Here is an 18,244-nt window from a genome sequence, read left to right as displayed (position 1 = left end):
ACATGCATGGCCCATGGTGGGCTAGAGTGGTGCATGGTGGTCTTCGGATTGGTCCATGGTTAGGTGGCACAACATGGTTTGCTGATGGGCATGGCCTGGTGCCATACAAGGCCTGTTGATGGGAGGCCATGTGTGCGTGCTGCATGGCTCAGGCTAATGGCCTGGGAGCTGGACTGCAAGGCATGGGCTGGAGCCATGCGTTGGGTGGCATGCCTAGTAGGCATGCCACTGGCCTGCTCCGTAAGGCACGGGCTGGAGCCATGCACTGGGTGGCATGCCTGGTGGGCATGCCACTAGCATGCTCTGCAAGGCACGGGCTGGGGCACTAGCCTCGCTGGCATGCTGCACGGGCCGCATGCTGGGGCGCGCGCGGGGGCGTGCGCCTAAGAGTGTGCACAGGGGTGCGCGCAGGCTCATGCACATGGGGGTGCGCAGGGCCGCGCACATGTGCGTGCGCGGATGCAGGGGCGTGCGCTGAGGCGCGCGCAGGGGCATGCACGAGGGAGCGCGCAGGGGTGTGCACGCGCGCATGGATGTGCGCATGGGCGCGCACGGAGGCGCGCGGGCACCAGCCTCGCTGGCCTGCATGCTGGGCACCCCGTGCGTGTCAACAAGCGGGCCAAGACATGCGTATAGGCTAGCCGTGGTGCTATCCTTGCCTTCCAGGGGTAGTGTCGAGACATGTCCCAAGGTCACTTTTCTAAGAGTTTTAACAGGGGTGGGGGGCGACGTAGGGGTGGGTGGGAATAGGAAGAAAAGAAACGAGGAGAGAGAAGAGGAAGAAAGTTATTTTCAAAATGTGAAGGCCTTTCCATCTGAGAGAGGGAACAAAACGTGCTTTTAATAGACACATAAGGTGTGCATCCGGCTGCAATTGTGCAGTGGCTGATCTTAATATTTTCTCTATTTCAAAATAGAATCTAATGTTTTACAAAATAATTACGCGGACTTACAAATAATTTCGCTAAACAAAAAGGGAAACAAATGATTCAAAGTTGTCTTGCAAAAAACATGAAGGACGCATAACTATCATAGTGATGGGCCTCGATAGTCAAAGCCTATTTTGGCTAGATTATGGACTAAAGTTTGCATTGCCATTATGGACCTTTAGACCTTCCACTCGTGTATATTGAAAGGAAGAGATTCCAATGTACGACAGCATTGACTGCTCAATCATAAATCAATTTAAAAGTAAATATTTAATTATTATTGGAGCATTTTGGGTGAGTTTTGAATGTTGTTACGTAAAATATTTCATCTGATCTAATCTCATTTTATTATTATAATTTTTTTAAATTTTTATATAAAAATATAATAGACAATTCAATTTTTTCAAAACTTATAATAAAAATAATACTAAAAAATTATATTTAACAATTTTTTATTTAACTTTCAATAAAATATCTCATCGCATCTCATATGAACTTTGTATTCAAACCCACCTTAGTTGCCGTTTGAATAATGAGTTGAGATGAGATAAGTTGAGATATAAGTTGAAAGTTAAATAAAATATTATTAAAATATTATTTTTTTAATATTAGTATTGTTTTAGAATTTGAAAACGTTGAATTGTTTCTTATATTTTGTGTGAAAATTTAAAAAAAATATAATGATGAAATGAAATAAGATAAAATAAGATGAAACACTTCTTGTATCCAAATAGGACCATGTATCCATAAATAAGTTTGTTAATGTAAATTTTTTTATTCTGCAATTAACCAAATATAATCAAAGTATGATAATCTATTTTATAATAAAATTAGTTTTATAATTTAACTATTTACATTAAATTGCATGAATTTATAGGTTTATTTTTTTTTTAATTTTTTCTAGTTAAATATATTTTTTAATCGCTCCTTTTTGTAGCTTATAACAGTGTGTAGTGTAACAAAGATATTGAACTTCTTTTGTGCCATTCGTCTAGCTTTTGGATAAGTGTATTAATTTTTCTTAATTGAAACTCTTATTTTGGACTTAGATTGGATAGTAAGTTGAGATATGATGATATCTAAATAGCAATAAAATAGTTTATGAATTATAGTAAAATGATTTGAGTTAAGATATTTTGAAGTTTTGGAAAAAAAAAAAAACTTGAATAAAAATATTATAAATTTAAAATATTGTTAGAATATAATTTTTTAATATAATTTTTTATTTTAGTAGTTGAAATTTTTTTTTTATTTTTTTTATGTTTTGTTTGAAATTTTAGAAAATTTGTAATGATTAGGTAACAATTAGATAAAAAAGTTAAAAATTTGAAATTAAAAAGTGTTTGTGTTTGTAGAGCCTATTTGAGATTGAGTTTGAAAGCTTAAAAAGTACTTTTAACTATTTAAAATCTCTTTTAAAAAAAAATGATATGTTTGGTAAATTTATAAAAAGTGCTTTAATCACCTAAAAAATTTGAAAATCTACTTTTTTTTAAAAGCATCAAATTGAAGCTTTTATCTAAAAGCTCATGTAGAAAATTGTATATTTTAAAAAAATTAATGTAACTAACTTTAAAAGTACTTTAGATACATGTTCATCAAACAGTAAACAACTTTTCAAATATAAAGCTTATTATTTAAGTTATAAGTTATAAGCCCTAAAAATATACACTATATTTTCCGACACAATCCCAAATATGCACGTAGTGATTGAATATTGAGATGAGAGTATCTCAATACTCAATTCTATAATTCTATCCAAATCATGCCTTATAGGTTGAATTTTTTCCTTTTTTAAATAATTTTTATCGAAATGATTAGGGGGTTTTACTAGTGGGCTGAAATAATTAGTTGTTGAAAGTAAGTAAGAAAATTCAGCGGCTAAATGATCAAATATTGAAGCTTATAGTTGAGCTGTACGTTAATATAATTTGGTGAATAGAATAATAGATTAGTAGGAATAAAAGCCTCGCTTGTTTTCATAAAACTTTTCAATTTATCTCATTTAATTTAATTATTGTAACTTTTTCAATCATATAAAATAAAATAAACAATTTAACATGTTCAAATCTCTAATTCTAAAAGAAAAATTTTATTAAAAAAATATATTCTAATAATATTTTATTTAATTTTTAATTTTTATTTCAATTTATCTTATCATATTTGCGAAAACAAATAAAATGGGACCAAACCTAAAGACCCAATTGACAGCTTGGAATTATCTTAAAACAAAACAAATGGTTGTCCAAACCCAACATGATCTAGCTGCAACTGCAAGTGGGGGTGGGTATTCAACTCTGACTCCGCTCCCAAATGTAGCAGTGCCACTATTTTTTTTTTAATCAGGTCCACTATTTAAATACTCTATAAAAATATAGCCCAAGGAAACAGAAAAAGAGAAAAATAAATGTGTACAAAGCCTCTATCCATTGGTTTTATCGATTATTTCAAGAGAGTGAATAAATCAAAGACTAGCGTGTTAGTTGAAGTCTAATGTCGGCAGTGAATAAAAAATGAATCATAGAAATGGAATAAAAAAAATCCAACTTCAGTTTATAAATGATTAAAAAAAAAAAAGTAAGATCTATCATAAAAAAATTTTGATTTTTTCTTGTATATCACAAATTTATTCTATTTTTTTTAATGAAAATACAAAAGACTTACATCCTTCAAAATTATAAAAATCATTTTTTTATAATTATTATTATTATTAATAGATAAATACTTTAATTGCAAATAGATCTCACAAATATAAATTCATAACCTAATGTGATTTTACAAATATAATTCACAAGTATAAAAAATGAATCATAAAAATGGAATAAAAAAATTCAACCACTGTTTATAATTGATTAATTGAATTAAGAGTGTATAAGTCTCACGTACATTTTTTAAAAAATTAGAATTTATCATAAAAATCTTAATTTTTTATTGTGTGTCACAAATTTTATCTATTTTTTTAAATAAGAATAGAAAGATTTAATTCGATTAAAATTATAGAAATAATTTCTCTTTATAATTATTAATAATAATAATTAATATGGTTGATACTTGATACCTAACCCAAATGGCCCAATGGTACATGCATGAGCTCAGCAATGTCGTATGTACATGCTCAATGGTGGTGGTTACCGGATAGCTGCGTGCCCTGTTTAACTTGTTGGGGGCGGGGGCCCCCTCATACACCGCGGCGGAAGACTTCAAAGAAGTCGTTTACTCGATATTCAAGCCTATTTTTTTTAAAATCTAACCCGATAAATCCGGAGATTGTTAACCGGCGATCCAATGCGGTAACCATCCAGCGGCAAATCGTATAGTTCAAACCTCGCACTGTCTCTCCCACTCGCTCTATTCTTCTGAGAACTGTTCGGTTCGAAAAAGCTACTAGTATCCTGAGGGAACAGAGAAGCACCTTTTTTTTTTTGTATTAAAACTTCCTAACTTTTTCACTAATCTTCTTCGGTGCCTTATCTTATCTCTGTAAATCTCGTCTCTTTGTAATCACTACTTTTTTTTTTTTTTTTTTAACTTTTCCATTCCTGTACAAGATAAGATTCTCTTCTTATTAGTGTCTTTCCTCCTTTTTTAGGTAATTATTAAATCGATTCGCCATCGTTTTAGATCTGGGGTTAAAAATTCGGCAAGTGTGCTTTTAAATATTTTTGCGTTTGTTCGTCCCATGGCGTGGAGGGATATGGCATCGTTTCTTTCCTTTCGGAAATTCCGGAATACCTCTCAGGTTAGTGAGTTGCTGCTTTTTTTCCTCTACTTTCACTTTTGCATATGTATATATATACGCTGCGACTTCCTATCTAGATTAGATTAGCAGCCACTTTATTAAAGTTTTGATTATCATCTAATAAAAAATTAATTTACTCTTTTCTTTATTTCCGAATATAATTCAGAGTTGCGTAAAGCATATTTATTTAGTACCGACGGTAATTCAGTTTTGGTTTAATTTTTTTTGCGTATATTGCTTGCAACAAGCTGTTAATGGACCTTTTTCCGGCACACTATAGTTTGATATAAGCCAGATTTTAGTTTTCATCTCATCGTTTGAACGATGCAGTCAGCTGCTGTGCACTTTTTGTACGTTTTTTGTTTTAGAATATAACTGAGTCGTGTAGCGACGTGGAAAGTGCTGTGCGTTGCAGAAGTGTGTTAGGCTTCGGTTATTCCTTGGTTATTTGGTTTACTTGGGAGTTCATATTTTATTGGACTTGTCTATTGAGATTGTCGTGTGTTTTGGTTGTGATTAGCAAGAGTCTATTGTTCGTATTATTCTTTTTTGAACAAAAACCAAGGAACTCGAGTAATGTAGACAGATTTGTGGTTCATTTGGAATCTCGAAATTCGATGCAGGAGAGTGATTCTTTTGCATCTTTGGTTGGTGCGACACTAACTATTTCTTTGATTGCTGTACACCATCTGTTTGTCCGATCATTTGTGAAGTTAGAACAGTAATTCTCTTCCTCCTGTAGGAGAACAGAGTGTAAAGAAAGCAAGGTGATCCAATCACCGAAAGACTATGAACCAAGAAGATGAACCTAGAAAAATCAGTAACCAAGAACTTGTATTTCGTAATCTTGTGACTTGTGCAGTTCTGTACATCAGGATGATAAATATATATAGGCATACAAGATTGAATCTGCACTAATTAACTCTAATATTTACACATGGTAGTAACTAACTTGAATGCTGATTAGGCTAACCAACTAATGATTGAATCTGTCAGCGGATGGTAGAATACTCTAATACCCTCGTTGTCCTGCATCATGGAATTTAGGTTCATTGTGCTATCTCTCTAGATCTTAGAGCAGTAAATGATTGAATGGTCCAGCATGAGTGAATCATGAAAAGGAATCATCATACCTATGGTGTTATGTGCATGTTACAGCAGCGAAGAACAGGGGAGGTGGAGCTTGGAACGCACACTATTCGATCTCATGGTGCCACTCTTGCATGGAATCACAGTTATGATTGGCTTATATTGCTGCTTCTTGCCGTGATAGAAGTAGTTGTATATATCATTGGCCCATTTCACCGCTTTGTGGGAAAGGATATGATGACAGACCTCAAGTATCCCATGAAAGATAACACAGTTCCTGTATGGTCTGTTCCGGTAAGTTCTCTGTCACTGGTTTTTATTTCATTAATAAAAAACTTTTAGCTTAATTTTCATTAAATTGAACTGGCTAGATTCTGTTTAGTCACTAAAAGCAACAATTAGTATTCTGTTTTCATCAACTTTGCAATGCAAGTTTCTGTAAGATTTATTTTAGAAATCTCCATTATTGACAGTGTGCTATATGGAAAAGGACAATTTTGATGCAAATACATGACTATTTCCACCATGGAATTTTTTTTATTTTCTTCAAAAAATCTAAATTTTTGGTCTTAAGGTGCTATGACTATACAAACTGAAATGATTTTAACATAGCTGTATTAATTTGCTGGAGGCAAACATTGATAACAGGATTCTTTTTCCTTTTTGTGGTCAGATGTACGCAGTTTTGTTGCCTATTGCCATTTTCCTTCTCTTCTATATTCATAGGAAAGATGTCTACGATCTGCACCACAGCATTCTTGGTAATAGTTCACAGTCATTATTCAGCTAGAACCTTTTTTTAAGTTTTTAACAGCATATATGTTCTTATCTAAGGAAATGGCTTACATCTCCTTTGCTGAATCCCTATCTCTATCTTATTCTGTGATACCTTATGTAAGCCCCTAGAATAATAGTAGTAATCATATTTATTCTTTTGGAGTGAAGTTGCATAGAAAGAAAAGAAACTACTTACGTCTCTTTTGAAGATCAGGTCTCTTATTTGCTGTACTGATTACTGCGGTCATTACGGATTCAATAAAGAATGCAGTTGGTAGGCCTCGACCAGACTTCTTTTATCGCTGCTTCCCTGATGGAAAGGATGTAGGCTCCCACTTTCCTCCGAATTCTTTACCCCTTTGTTTTAGTTATATGTGCCAGTGTTTTTATCTTAAAATTTCCATATGGTTTCATGACATTGTTAGCATTGTATGTCACATCCTCAACAAGCCCTTTCATGTTAACTTTTTCAACGAATTGAATGAGGCATATGCCAATTTTTTCCTCTTCTTCATACATATACCCACTTTTTATTTAGTTAACTATACCTTAGATGGGTTCTCTATTTTCCTTGACAAAAAAGATGTTAAAGAGTTTTTTTTTTTTTTTGTAGGGGGTGGGGGGGATGGGTATGACCTGCTGGTTAGGTGTTCAGAGCTATCAATGAGGTGTGGTACTAGGTATATACATGTACCCTCCATCCCCTCCCCCCTTTCCCTGAAAAAAAAAATCCAATGGTTGCCAAATTTTGGCACTCAGTTAATTCTCCAAATTTGGCAGAAAATCCTATTCAGGAATCAAGAATCTTAATTTTGGATAAATGTGTAAATTTAAACTTCTTTTTCTTTTCTGTTAGTTCAACTTTACAGGTCTGAGTTTCTCCCAAACTAATTGCTTTTCTTGGGGGCGTGGGTGTCATTGCTGGACCTTTTTTTCTGGCCTGAATATCCAATATATCATTTAAAGAATTATGAATATCTGCTCCAAAGTACTTTTATTGTTGATCTTGTGTATTTTTTCTTTTGTTAGCTTTATGATGAATGGGGAGGCGTAGTATGTCATGGTGAACATAGTGTAATAAAGGAAGGACACAAGAGTTTCCCAAGCGGTCATACTTCATGTAAGCAACACTTCCTGCTACTGGCTCTAATGTGTTTTGGTGAATTGAAATGGAAAAAATTACTCATCAAATCACATTAGCGAATCCATAATCTATTACACCTGGGAAAACTTATACCAAATGTAAGTTGGTTGATGGTGGTCTCATGCTTCCCTTTCCTATTTTGAACCAAGCAGACAATTTTCTAAATAGATTGTCAAATTACTAAAGAATGCAAATATATTCTACCTTCTTAGTTCACCAAAATCAAAGCAGTGTATGAAATGCTCGTTGGATATGATTTAGGATTTTTCTCTGCAGGGTCCTTTGCGGGTTTAGGTTTTCTGTCATTATACTTGTCTGGAAAACTCAAAGTATTTGATCGCAGAGGGCATGTGGCAAAACTATGCATTGTTTTCTTTCCGCTGCTCGTTGCATCCCTCATTGGCGTCTCACGGGTTAATGACTATTGGCACCATTGGCAAGACGTATTTGCTGGAGGTGTTCTAGGTATGTTTTTGTATCATCACTTAGAAAATGAAATCAGAATCAGATTTTCAGTATATAACTTTAGCAGCTTTACATAGTTCATCGTTTGCAGGTCTAGCTGTGGCAGCATTTTGCTATCGGCAATTTTTCCCACCCCCATATGACGATGAAGGTATCCATCCTTCTATCTTTTGTTCTTTCAAGAAGTGATTCATTCTCATTGGAATTTCAATTTTTTTCTAAAGAATACTGTTGCTACCTTTATCTCGAAACATCAGTAAAAGTTTTATGGTATCACTTTTTTAATTGGTAAAAGTAAAGTTTGTTGAAACATAATGAAAAGGTTGCCCAAGTACACAAAAAGTATATACAAGAGCATACCTAATTATAACAAAGGAACTAGAAAGTACACAGGAAGTTTTATAGTATCATTAGGTTCAATTAAAGAAATTGAATGTCTTCAGTGACATTCAAAGGATGTATGCTTCTCCAGGAAAAAAAAAAAAAAAATGCATGCATGCTTGTGTAAAATAATAAAATATTAGAAAATGAGGAATTGATGTATGGAGAAAAAATCTGCTTTTGTGTTGGGAATGAAAATAAAGAATGAATGAACGGGAACACATGCATCCTGAATAGTGAGTGGATTGTTTTATCTTGAATTGCAATTTTGAGTATGCTAATGCTCCACTGATTGCCACATGGTAACCGAAAGGGGAGAAAGTTTGGAATCATATAATATGATTGCAAGTGTTAATCTTCTTTTAAGTATCTAATGTACTAACAATGCTTCAATCAGAAGTGTAAAGCTTGGAATCTTTGAAAAGAAGTAGAATTAGAAAACCAAGTAACTCTAGCTACCTAGTCACCGGTGTTTGTGACCTGAAAATATCAACGGTGAATTGCTTCCTCTCTTGTTCGTTATGATCCGCTACTTCTAAAACTGAATCTATTTCTAAAACTGAAGTACTGTTGTTACTTTCCGAAAATCAATTAGGTTAATTGAGTTTTCCTTTTTGATATTCTGGTTTCAGGATGGGGCCCTTATGCATATTTCCTAGCTTTGAAGGAGTCATCTGCCAATACAGACACGTTCCAGGAAATGAATGTCCAGAATGTGCAGGCTGCAGAGATTGAGATTGTGAGTCAACGAGCAGGGCAACATGATGATGCGGCATTCTCTTTGAACAGCGGTCTTAGCCCCACACTTGATGTAATGGAATTAGGGAAGAGGTGATCTTGTATATCTTGTGTTTTAAGTAAATCCCACGCCCCTTGAATTTTTTCTTCATATGTAAATGATAACTTCCTGAATCGACTGAATTTTAGTTTTAGCAAACCTAGAATGCAACCTGTAAGGTGATAGATGACCTGAAAATGGTACTCTAATAATGGTAAAAGAAAATCTGTTTTTCTGTTTAAATCAGTCTATACACATACACAATAGGTGTAATTGACACCATCCAATTCAAAAGCTTAAGCCCATCAGTTTGGGCATAATTATGCTAATATTAAATACCTAAAGTAATGGCATTTTGTAACTATTTGCATTCACGCGTGAAAATTCGAGAATACCACGAAACGTTCATTAAAAACGACGTATGGGATTTATATCCCAATGTAGTCAGCCTTACGGATGATGCGTGTAAAAAGCATTCCTGGAAATTCCACTTTATCTGTGTTTGTTTGAGTGCGGAGAAGTCATCACGAAATGTTAGGAGTGAAGAGAATAATGTTAACGGGTTCCCTAGCTTTGAAACAAAGCTAGCCATGAGAATGTTCCATCTCTTTTAGATCGCACGCCATTAATGATGACTCTCATGCTATCATGATCTCTAGACTCTTGCAATATGGTTCTAAGTAGAGTAATTATTAAGTAATTTTAAAATACTCATCGTACTACTAAAATGTCGTGTTATTAAAAATTAATGTTTATAAACGTTCATTAATAACATTAAATTAAATTTTGTGATAGGATAGAAAATGATTTCTTGTATGAGTTTGAGAGTCTAGAGTGTGAGAGAAATAGACACATGAAATGAACTTAATTTATTAATTATTGTTCGTATAAATTTTCTTGACAACATTAAATAAGTAATAAATATTATATACCTACTTTATATATTTATTTCTTGGTAAATTTGAAGGAAAATGTCATGGGTATTAATGTAATAAGCATTTTGCCTAGGCTTATGTCTATTTTCATTTACCAAATTCTCCGTGTCAATTGAATTAAAAAGAAATAAAAGAATAATATTGATTATGAATTTTCCCTTCCTTATAATTTATCAACATGTCTTTCAATCTAAACTTGTTTCTCTTATAATCCACGTATAATCTTCCGCCACCTACTCCTTTGTCTTAAAGACATGAAATTGTAAAAGGCAAGTGTAACAAGAACAAGCAAAGAATATAAAGAGTTTTGACAAATGGTCATCATCCATGTAGGCTTAGGTTACAGAATGTGATAATTTCATCTCGATTTTGATGAAATTATGGAATAAAGTGATAAAGTAATTCTCGAGTTAAAAAAAAAAGGACATGTAGCTTTTGGAATTTTGAATCCCCTTCATACACTTTATTTTGACTCAAATATTTTTGAAGAATGCTAAAACCGTAAGATGCCCAACTTTCATCTTGTCCAATAGTCTTGGATTAATAGTATTCTCATCTTGTATAATAGTCCCCGATAATCTCACTGTGTGGTTTTCAACTGTATTCCGATACTACTTAGTAATTATTTTTTTTAAAAAATTAATATACTTTATTATGAAAAATAAGTTATCTTATAAAAATTGGAATGAGTTAAAGTTTCACATTAATAATAGATTCTCTCTTTGTTTTTATGTTTTAATCAATACTTAACTTTGGACTTTGATTTATTATTATTATTATTATTATTATTATTATTGATTATTGCTGGGAGAAGCAAGTGTAACCAATCACTAAATAATATCTGTTTAAATAGTGGGATAAAATGATTTTAGATAAAAATTAAAAGTTAAATAAAATATTATTATAATATTATTTTTTTATATTATTATTATTTTAAAATTTTAAAAAAATTAAATTATTCATTATATTTTATATAATAATTTAAAAAAATTATCAGATGAGAATGAGATGACATTGATACCGTTTCTGTATCGAACGGAGCAAGCTCGAAACGACAGTGGCTACTTTTCCCTAACAAGCACCGCCTTCAACAACGTTCAAAAAACAGCTTCTTTTTGTTATTGCTCGCTTTTATTTCTTGTGCCGTGTGCCTGCCCCCACCTGCTCTCCACTGCATGCAATGTAAAATCATCACAAATCTCTCTCTCTCTCTCTCGCTGAAAACGCTCCCAGTCCCCTCTCACTTTCGTATATTTTTCAGGTAAAATTTATGTTTCAGAAACCTGTGCGAATCTCTCTTTCTCTCTCTCTCTCTGAATCTATTCTTTATTCGCTTTCTTGTGCACTTTGCGATGCTATATTTCTCTCGCTTGTTACTGTCGTAGTGTTCGCATGCTTTTGTTATGGAGAACTTTCTTCCATGTGTCAACAAACCTGAGTGTGGATTCTCCTGGTTGCCTTTACGTTTCGTTCACCGGAAAACGAAGTAAATATGAAGGAAGTATAATTATGAGTAATTTATAACGTTTTTTCTTTTTGATTTTTCTGATGAGTTTTGAATTATTGCTCAGTTGAGTTGAGTTGCGTTTCTTTTTCTTTTTCTGTGCTCTCCTAGTATAATATCTGGATATTTGATTTCTTCTCTTTTCATTCACTTTCTTAGCTTCCAAACAGGGCTCTTTTTTAATAAGAAATTTTGCTTCCCTGGCCTTTTGCTTTCGGTAAGTTTGAGTACGTTATACTTGTTTAGGATTATTGAAATTAGAAATTTCAAAATTATAACAATTCAATACTTTTTCTGATCCTCTGTTTGCGCCTTATGCCCGAAGTATATCAGTACTATATCTATATCATGCTCATTTTTTTGGCAGTTTTGGTTACAGTGTCAGTACCTACTCAAATCAACTTGTTTTACTTTTTCTTATCCGCATTTAAACTGACCACTGGAAAATAGTTACTTTATGTTTTATTTATTTTCAGTTCTACTGGAACATTTATCCTGTTTTCACTTAAAAAATTTTATTTAGGGTATCTGGAGAACAGATGGAATTTATTGCCTTCATAATTGTCATTGAGTTATGGTTTCCCGATTTCATTTTTTTTAAATATGCTTCGGAGCTGTAATGGTCAACCATCGGGGCATTTTGCCAAATTTAAGTAATTTTAAAACTCAGTAATGCAGAGCTATACGGTTTTATTCCGATGCCATTACTAAATTAAAGCATTATTATAACTTAATTTCAATGGATGCTGGCAAGATCCATGATTATGTGCAAATAATGAATATATTATTTGGTTTTAAATTTTAGATGTTCCTTGGATCCCTAACTGCGTAGTCTGGGAAAACTGTATTTGGGGAGCCAGCAACTTACTTAAGATAGTTCTGGTGATGTATAATGTTTAAAAGTGGTGCTTCATCCATTAAGCGCTTTCAAATTCAACCAGAAGGTTGTCTTAGGGGGACTGCATGGTATTCAAAACATTTCTCAGCTAGTTCCTATAACGTCAGGCTATTCTGAGATATTATGATAGATGATTATAAGTGCCTTTGAAATTAGAATGACTTTTAAGTTTCTTCTTCGGTTCTTTGGCAAGTGGATTATTACATCTTATCATAACCTGTGGTTATCCATCAAGCAGCTTAAATTTTATGAACTTTGATGCAAAATTCATTTTAGCTTAGGAAAGGGTGGGTTGTGATTTATGTACTTTGAAATGGAAAGGTTTTTTATACTTTTTAACTGTGCTAGGCAAAAGCAAGGCAGGCATCCTGTGTGGATTGCCTGTTCAGACCTCCTAGTTCCCTGTTGGAATAAGTTGACCTGGATTACCGTTTGACTCTTTGTTAGGCAATCATCTTTGGCAGATGATATTCCTTAATTCTTACTTTGATGAACAAATGCCACCCTGCTATCATTGTACTTGTTCATAGTTTGGTGTTTTGTGAGTACCATGACGGGCCTTCAAATCTGTACAACTTCCATAAAATAAAAATATAAAATACCTGTACAAAGAAATATTATATCATTCAAATGGGAACTTGAGGGTATCAATTGTGGATTGGATCCAGAAACTTTGAAGTTGACCTTTTTATCTTTTTGTGCTCCTATTATGTCTTTTTGTCTGATCATCATATTTTTCATGGTTTTATAGGTGTTTTATCGTCAATTGTCTCAAAAATTTAAACCGATATAAAGGAGTATAATTATTTAATGAATTAATTTCCCTTCTTTCTTTCGTATTTTGTCCCTCCCTTTACAGAAGCTTAAAGTCTTCACATTTATTCCTGTGACATTATTTTTAATTTTTCTTTTCTTTATATATTTGCTCAGTTATAGTTCTTCAACCTTTTTTAATTTCATATTCATGTACTAACCTTTTAATTTGCCTCAGATCAGTGAAAGATGCCAGAAATTCATTTGGGTGTACACACTATAAGATCACATGGAGTTACAGTGGCAAGAATGCATGTGCATGACTGGCTAATTCTTGGCCTTCTTGTGGTGCTAGACATCATTTTGAACCTTATAGAACCATTTCACCGTTATGTTGGAGAGGGGATGATGACTGACCTCAGATACCCTTTGACAGACAATACTGTTCCTTTTTGGGCTGTTCCAGTAAGTTTTGGCCCCTTGAACTGATAAATTCAAAGGGAATCTTCTTGTATGAGGTAATTGCACATTAGTTGCAACGACAAAAATAATCTTTTTGTGTTCATTATTTTGACAGATTATCGGGATATTGTTGCCTTTTGCTGTCATTCTCATCTACTACTTCATCAGAAGGGATGTTTTTGATCTGCACCAAGCCATATTGGGTAGCTCCTCCCTTTTAAAACTTTTGCCGTGCAGGTTTTTGTTTGCACGTTATTGTTGTATAATGATAACGTCAAATTGATATTGTGTGCATGTCCAGGTCTTCTATTTTCTATACTGATCACTGCAGTTATAACTGATGCGATCAAAGATGGTGTTGGTCGTCCACGTCCAGACTTCTTTTGGCGTTGTTTCCCTGATGGCAAAGCGGTTGGTTTTCAAGTTCATGAATTCCCCTGGTTTTACTTTTCTCCGTGTTTATTTTAAGATTTTATGATAGAAGAAGTCTTTGCCCTTCCCCAGTTCGTTACAGTCAACATGCTGCTGGTTCATCACATGTGCAGGTATTTGAGCAGGTCACAAGGAATGTTATGTGTACCGGAGATAAGAGTGTCATTAAGGAAGGACACAAAAGTTTCCCAAGTGGGCATACATCTTGTAAGCTATCTAATCTCTTTCAGGACTAGGGTTATGCTGCTAGCTTAGTGGTTGTGTTCTTCTCCATTTTGCCTTTTGTTTGATGCGTTGTTTTCATCCCTGGAGATGGCAATCATATGTATTTCAAACTCATGCTGGAAATATAACATGTTGACAGAAATGAATGGTTTTTTTAACTAGTAATTAGGATTGCAGTGTTAGTCGCAATATAACTTTTTTATATGAAGAAAAAACCCAAGATTTCATTCTCAGTCTCTACACATGGTTGTGTTGAGAGAGGGATTTGGATATTAATATCAGTTCATTTTTTCCCTTTTATCTTTTTAGTATTATCTGAGCACCTTGTTCAATGAAAACCTCAGCTTAACAAATCAATTTGGTTTCAGGGTCCTTTGCAGGTCTTGGCTTTCTTGCTTGGTATCTGTCAGGGAAAATCAGGGTATTTGATCGTGGGGGCCATGTTGCAAAGCTATGTATTGTTTTCTTGCCAATACTAACTGCTTCTCTAGTTGGTATTTCTCGAGTTGATGACTATTGGCATCACTGGCAAGATGTATTTGCTGGAGGTCTTATAGGTCTGTTTGTTGATCTTCTTCTTCTTCTTTTTTTTTTTTTTTTCCCCCTCCACTTTTTGGTCTTGTGCTGTACTGTTTGTTGGTACATGGCATGCTCCCTTTAGCTTCTTAGAATGAAATATTTTACCTTCTCACTTAAAACTTTTATGCAGGGATGACAGTTGCTTCATTTTGTTACTTACAATTCTTTCCACCCCCATATGACATAGATGGTAAGCACCTAATATTTTTTTTAATCAATTGGTTGTGTAATATGCTCTAATTTCTTTCATATATTTTATAATTATATATATTAGCCTATGTTGATGCTATGATCTAACCTTTTGGTGACCTGCATCTAAGCACTTCTTCAATATGCACAGAACAAATGGCCAAGTCCAGTGCACTATGTCTGTTTCTGGTGTTTAACTAAATTTCTATTGCCGTCATTTAACCGGACTAAGAAATTTGTCGATATAAGAATTTTGTTGCTTGTGGGCTTTGAAATGTCGTTGTAGATGGTTTCTTATAAAATATAGAAAGATTTTACGAGGATTTACTATTCTTTGACATAAACATTCTAGAGCATTCTAAACATAATACCAGCTTGCTAAGAGCATCGATAGTGTACCTGATTAACAATCTTGAGAACGATTTTTTCATTGTACTGTTTAAATGAATTAGCTAGATTAGACAAAAGGTGTTAAAGGACTCACTTTTTCCATGATGGAGGACGGTTCTCACTCCTTGGATTTCAGCTTGTCGGCATGAATTTCACATAATCCCCATCAATGCTATTGCTCCCTATACATTCATGAGTTGCCATTGTCTTTACGTAACATGTGCAGGTTGGGGACCTCATGCGTATTTCCAGATGTTGGCAGACTCTCGAAATGACATTCAGTCCGCAATAACCAACACAAATAATCGCAATGTGCAGCAATCAGAGCTTGGAAGTGTATACATGCGACCTCAACACATCGTTGAAATATCAGGAGTCAATACCGCGGACTCAAGCCCCATGCTTGATGCATTGGAAAGTGGGAGGAGATTCTGATCACTTTTAGGCTTGGATTGCAAATAGCTTGACGCTACCAGACGTGTCCATATTTCTTCAAGATAATATTAGGATGAAAATTTCATCTGTGCATATACCTGACCTCGAACATTTAACATGGAACCAACAAAAACCATCATCCCTCATTAGATCGGTTGATTTCAAGACTGCTCAGCTGTTTCTGTGGTTCTTGTTTTGACGACGTACAGATGATTGATCTTAGCAAATTTCCTGGCATTCTACTGGAACATAATCGTATTCTTACCCATGAAATTAGGGTTTTGGGAGTTGATTAAACTGGATTTCCAATCATGATTTCGAAACTGATGATGTTATCGGTTTAACATGGCTTTTTCCATGAGATTCTGTTGACACAGATACATGTTTATGGTATGTACGACTAGCTCTGATAACATCATGCCCCCAATCAATATAAAGAATATAACACTCTCAGCAACCATCGGCCCCTTTTCTCCTATCTCCCTTCTTCCTCAATACAAATATGATATCATTTCAATTTTTGAGTGCTGACTATTGACCTTATCGAAGGATAAAAAAAAACAAAGACATTTTGTTAAACAAACCCATTCGTTCCAATACAAAGACATAGGCCTAGTTTAGATAGAGATGCTTCTATCTCATCTCACTATCCAAATATTATAAATATAAATATTTAAATTTTTTTAGCTAATCATTACTTAATTATTACAACATTTCCAAATTTCCAAACAAAACACAAAAAAAAAAAAAAAAAAAATTTTTTCAAATTTTAAAATAAAAATAATATTAAAAAATTATATATTAACAATATTTTGACTTTATAATATTTTTATTCAACTTTTTTTCTTCCATTTCTCAAAACCTTATAAAACATTTTAACTCAAACAATTTCTAACTCATTTCAACTCAAATATTTCACTATTATTCACATCTCATCTCAACTTACTGTATATTCAAACCAGGCATTTGGGGTATATAAGCAAATTAATTCCATGAAAAAAGAAAAAAATCCATCAAGGTCAAATTATAAGCTAGTACATCAGATCCTTATTTGGGACCTGTGATCGAATCTAACAATGTATTAGAATATAAAAGCATTTAATTTATTCAAATTAGAAGTCGGACTACATTGACAAAGTAAAGCATGACTTTCTCCTTGGCTCTTTATATCCGATATATGTCCTTTATTTTCCCGAATATCGATAACAACATTACTATATTCAAACCCCACATCAGAATTGGCACAAAGTCTGGGCTTCCATCTTCTATATAAATCCTCTAGCACTTGCCCTTTTTCCTCATCTCTCAGACAACACCTACTTGCACATAAAAAGTAGTTGAAAATGGAAATTGTTCCTTCTGCATATTATGAAAACTTGAAGAGGTATTGGAGGAGGAGAAGATGCCAAAGGCTGATTAATGGTGCAAGTTATACTAATCCAAGGAAGCTCAGGATTGCAAGGCTTGGGGGTAATAGTAATAGTGCTAGTGGTCGCCGGCTTTGGAGGGTAAAATCATCCCCAAAGCTGAGATTTGACATTATTCTAGTTTCACCCATAAAGGTTTTGACAAAGTTCCATGATGCATATGTTGACATGATGATTCGCTTGGCTGGCAACGTTGGGAACCCCAACAGTGTTAATTTGTTTGGAGGAAAGAGAGTTCCTAAAGGCCGACAGATTTCGATTGTCTCTTGTGGAGAAGAAGTTGATCAAACCAGGTTGGTTATGGAAATCTATCCAAGGATAGCATCCACTCGGGAACTTCATCCTGCCTTTTAACATTATGTGTGTATAGTATTCATAATGTGTGTATAGTATTCATGTTTTTAATGATCCTGTTTAAGGTTCATTTACATTCTAGCTCTTTAAGAGTAATGCTACATGCAGTTGTGAAGTGCACAAGCGCCGTATAGTTACTTTGAAAAAGAGTGAGATCCACTATTAAAAAATTATTTTTTTTTCATGTAGGTCTCGTATTTATTCATTTTTTTTAAAGTGATTACACTGCGCTTACACTCTCACAACTACAACTATCATTTCTGATTAGCAAATGATGGAGTCATTGATGAGTAATGTCGACGAATTAGGACTGGTTCCTGTATGGTTATAATCAATATCCTACAAATTCAAGGAGACTC

General features: G+C 34.0%; 2 protein-coding genes across 12 annotated transcripts; both read left to right on the top strand.

Annotated features, from left to right (window-relative positions):
* The first annotated feature begins 4,022 nt into the window (after positions 1 to 4,022).
* Positions 4,023 to 9,545, top strand: LOC121257905 (lipid phosphate phosphatase 2-like). 4 transcript variants are annotated; one of them, XM_041159172.1, is made up of 9 exons: positions 4,023 to 4,219; positions 4,519 to 4,668; positions 5,827 to 6,051; positions 6,431 to 6,518; positions 6,749 to 6,858; positions 7,564 to 7,654; positions 7,955 to 8,143; positions 8,235 to 8,294; positions 9,157 to 9,545. In XM_041159172.1, the coding sequence occupies exons 1-9, from the start codon at positions 4,028 to 4,030 to the stop codon at positions 9,357 to 9,359; spliced, it is 1,308 nt and encodes a 435-aa protein (XP_041015106.1). In that variant the 5' UTR covers positions 4,023 to 4,027; the 3' UTR covers positions 9,360 to 9,545. The 4 variants fall into 4 exon arrangements, with proteins under 4 accessions (XP_041015106.1, XP_041015105.1, XP_041015104.1 ...); XM_041159171.1 differs by having other exon boundaries at positions 4,023 to 4,240; positions 5,830 to 6,051; XM_041159170.1 differs by having other exon boundaries at positions 4,023 to 4,240.
* A 1,724-nt stretch (positions 9,546 to 11,269) lies between these two features.
* Positions 11,270 to 16,561, top strand: LOC121257974 (lipid phosphate phosphatase 2-like). 8 transcript variants are annotated; one of them, XM_041159276.1, is made up of 8 exons: positions 11,270 to 11,419; positions 13,636 to 13,857; positions 13,970 to 14,057; positions 14,156 to 14,265; positions 14,400 to 14,493; positions 14,880 to 15,068; positions 15,221 to 15,280; positions 15,896 to 16,561. In XM_041159276.1, exons 2-8 carry the CDS (start codon positions 13,642 to 13,644, stop codon positions 16,102 to 16,104), a joined length of 966 nt encoding a protein of 321 aa, XP_041015210.1. In that variant the 5' UTR covers positions 11,270 to 11,419; positions 13,636 to 13,641; the 3' UTR covers positions 16,105 to 16,561. The 8 variants fall into 8 exon arrangements, with proteins under 8 accessions (XP_041015210.1, XP_041015209.1, XP_041015215.1 ...); XM_041159275.1 differs by having other exon boundaries at positions 13,631 to 13,857; XM_041159281.1 differs by having other exon boundaries at positions 11,289 to 11,522.
* The last annotated feature ends 1,683 nt before the right edge of the window (positions 16,562 to 18,244 follow it).

This window comes from Juglans microcarpa x Juglans regia, chromosome 3S (assembly GCF_004785595.1).
Source record: "Juglans microcarpa x Juglans regia isolate MS1-56 chromosome 3S, Jm3101_v1.0, whole genome shotgun sequence".
Lineage (NCBI taxonomy): Eukaryota > Viridiplantae > Streptophyta > Magnoliopsida > Fagales > Juglandaceae > Juglans > Juglans microcarpa x Juglans regia.
The sequence above is the reverse complement of the archived record's forward strand: the minus strand, read 5'-3'. Positions and strand labels throughout refer to the sequence as shown.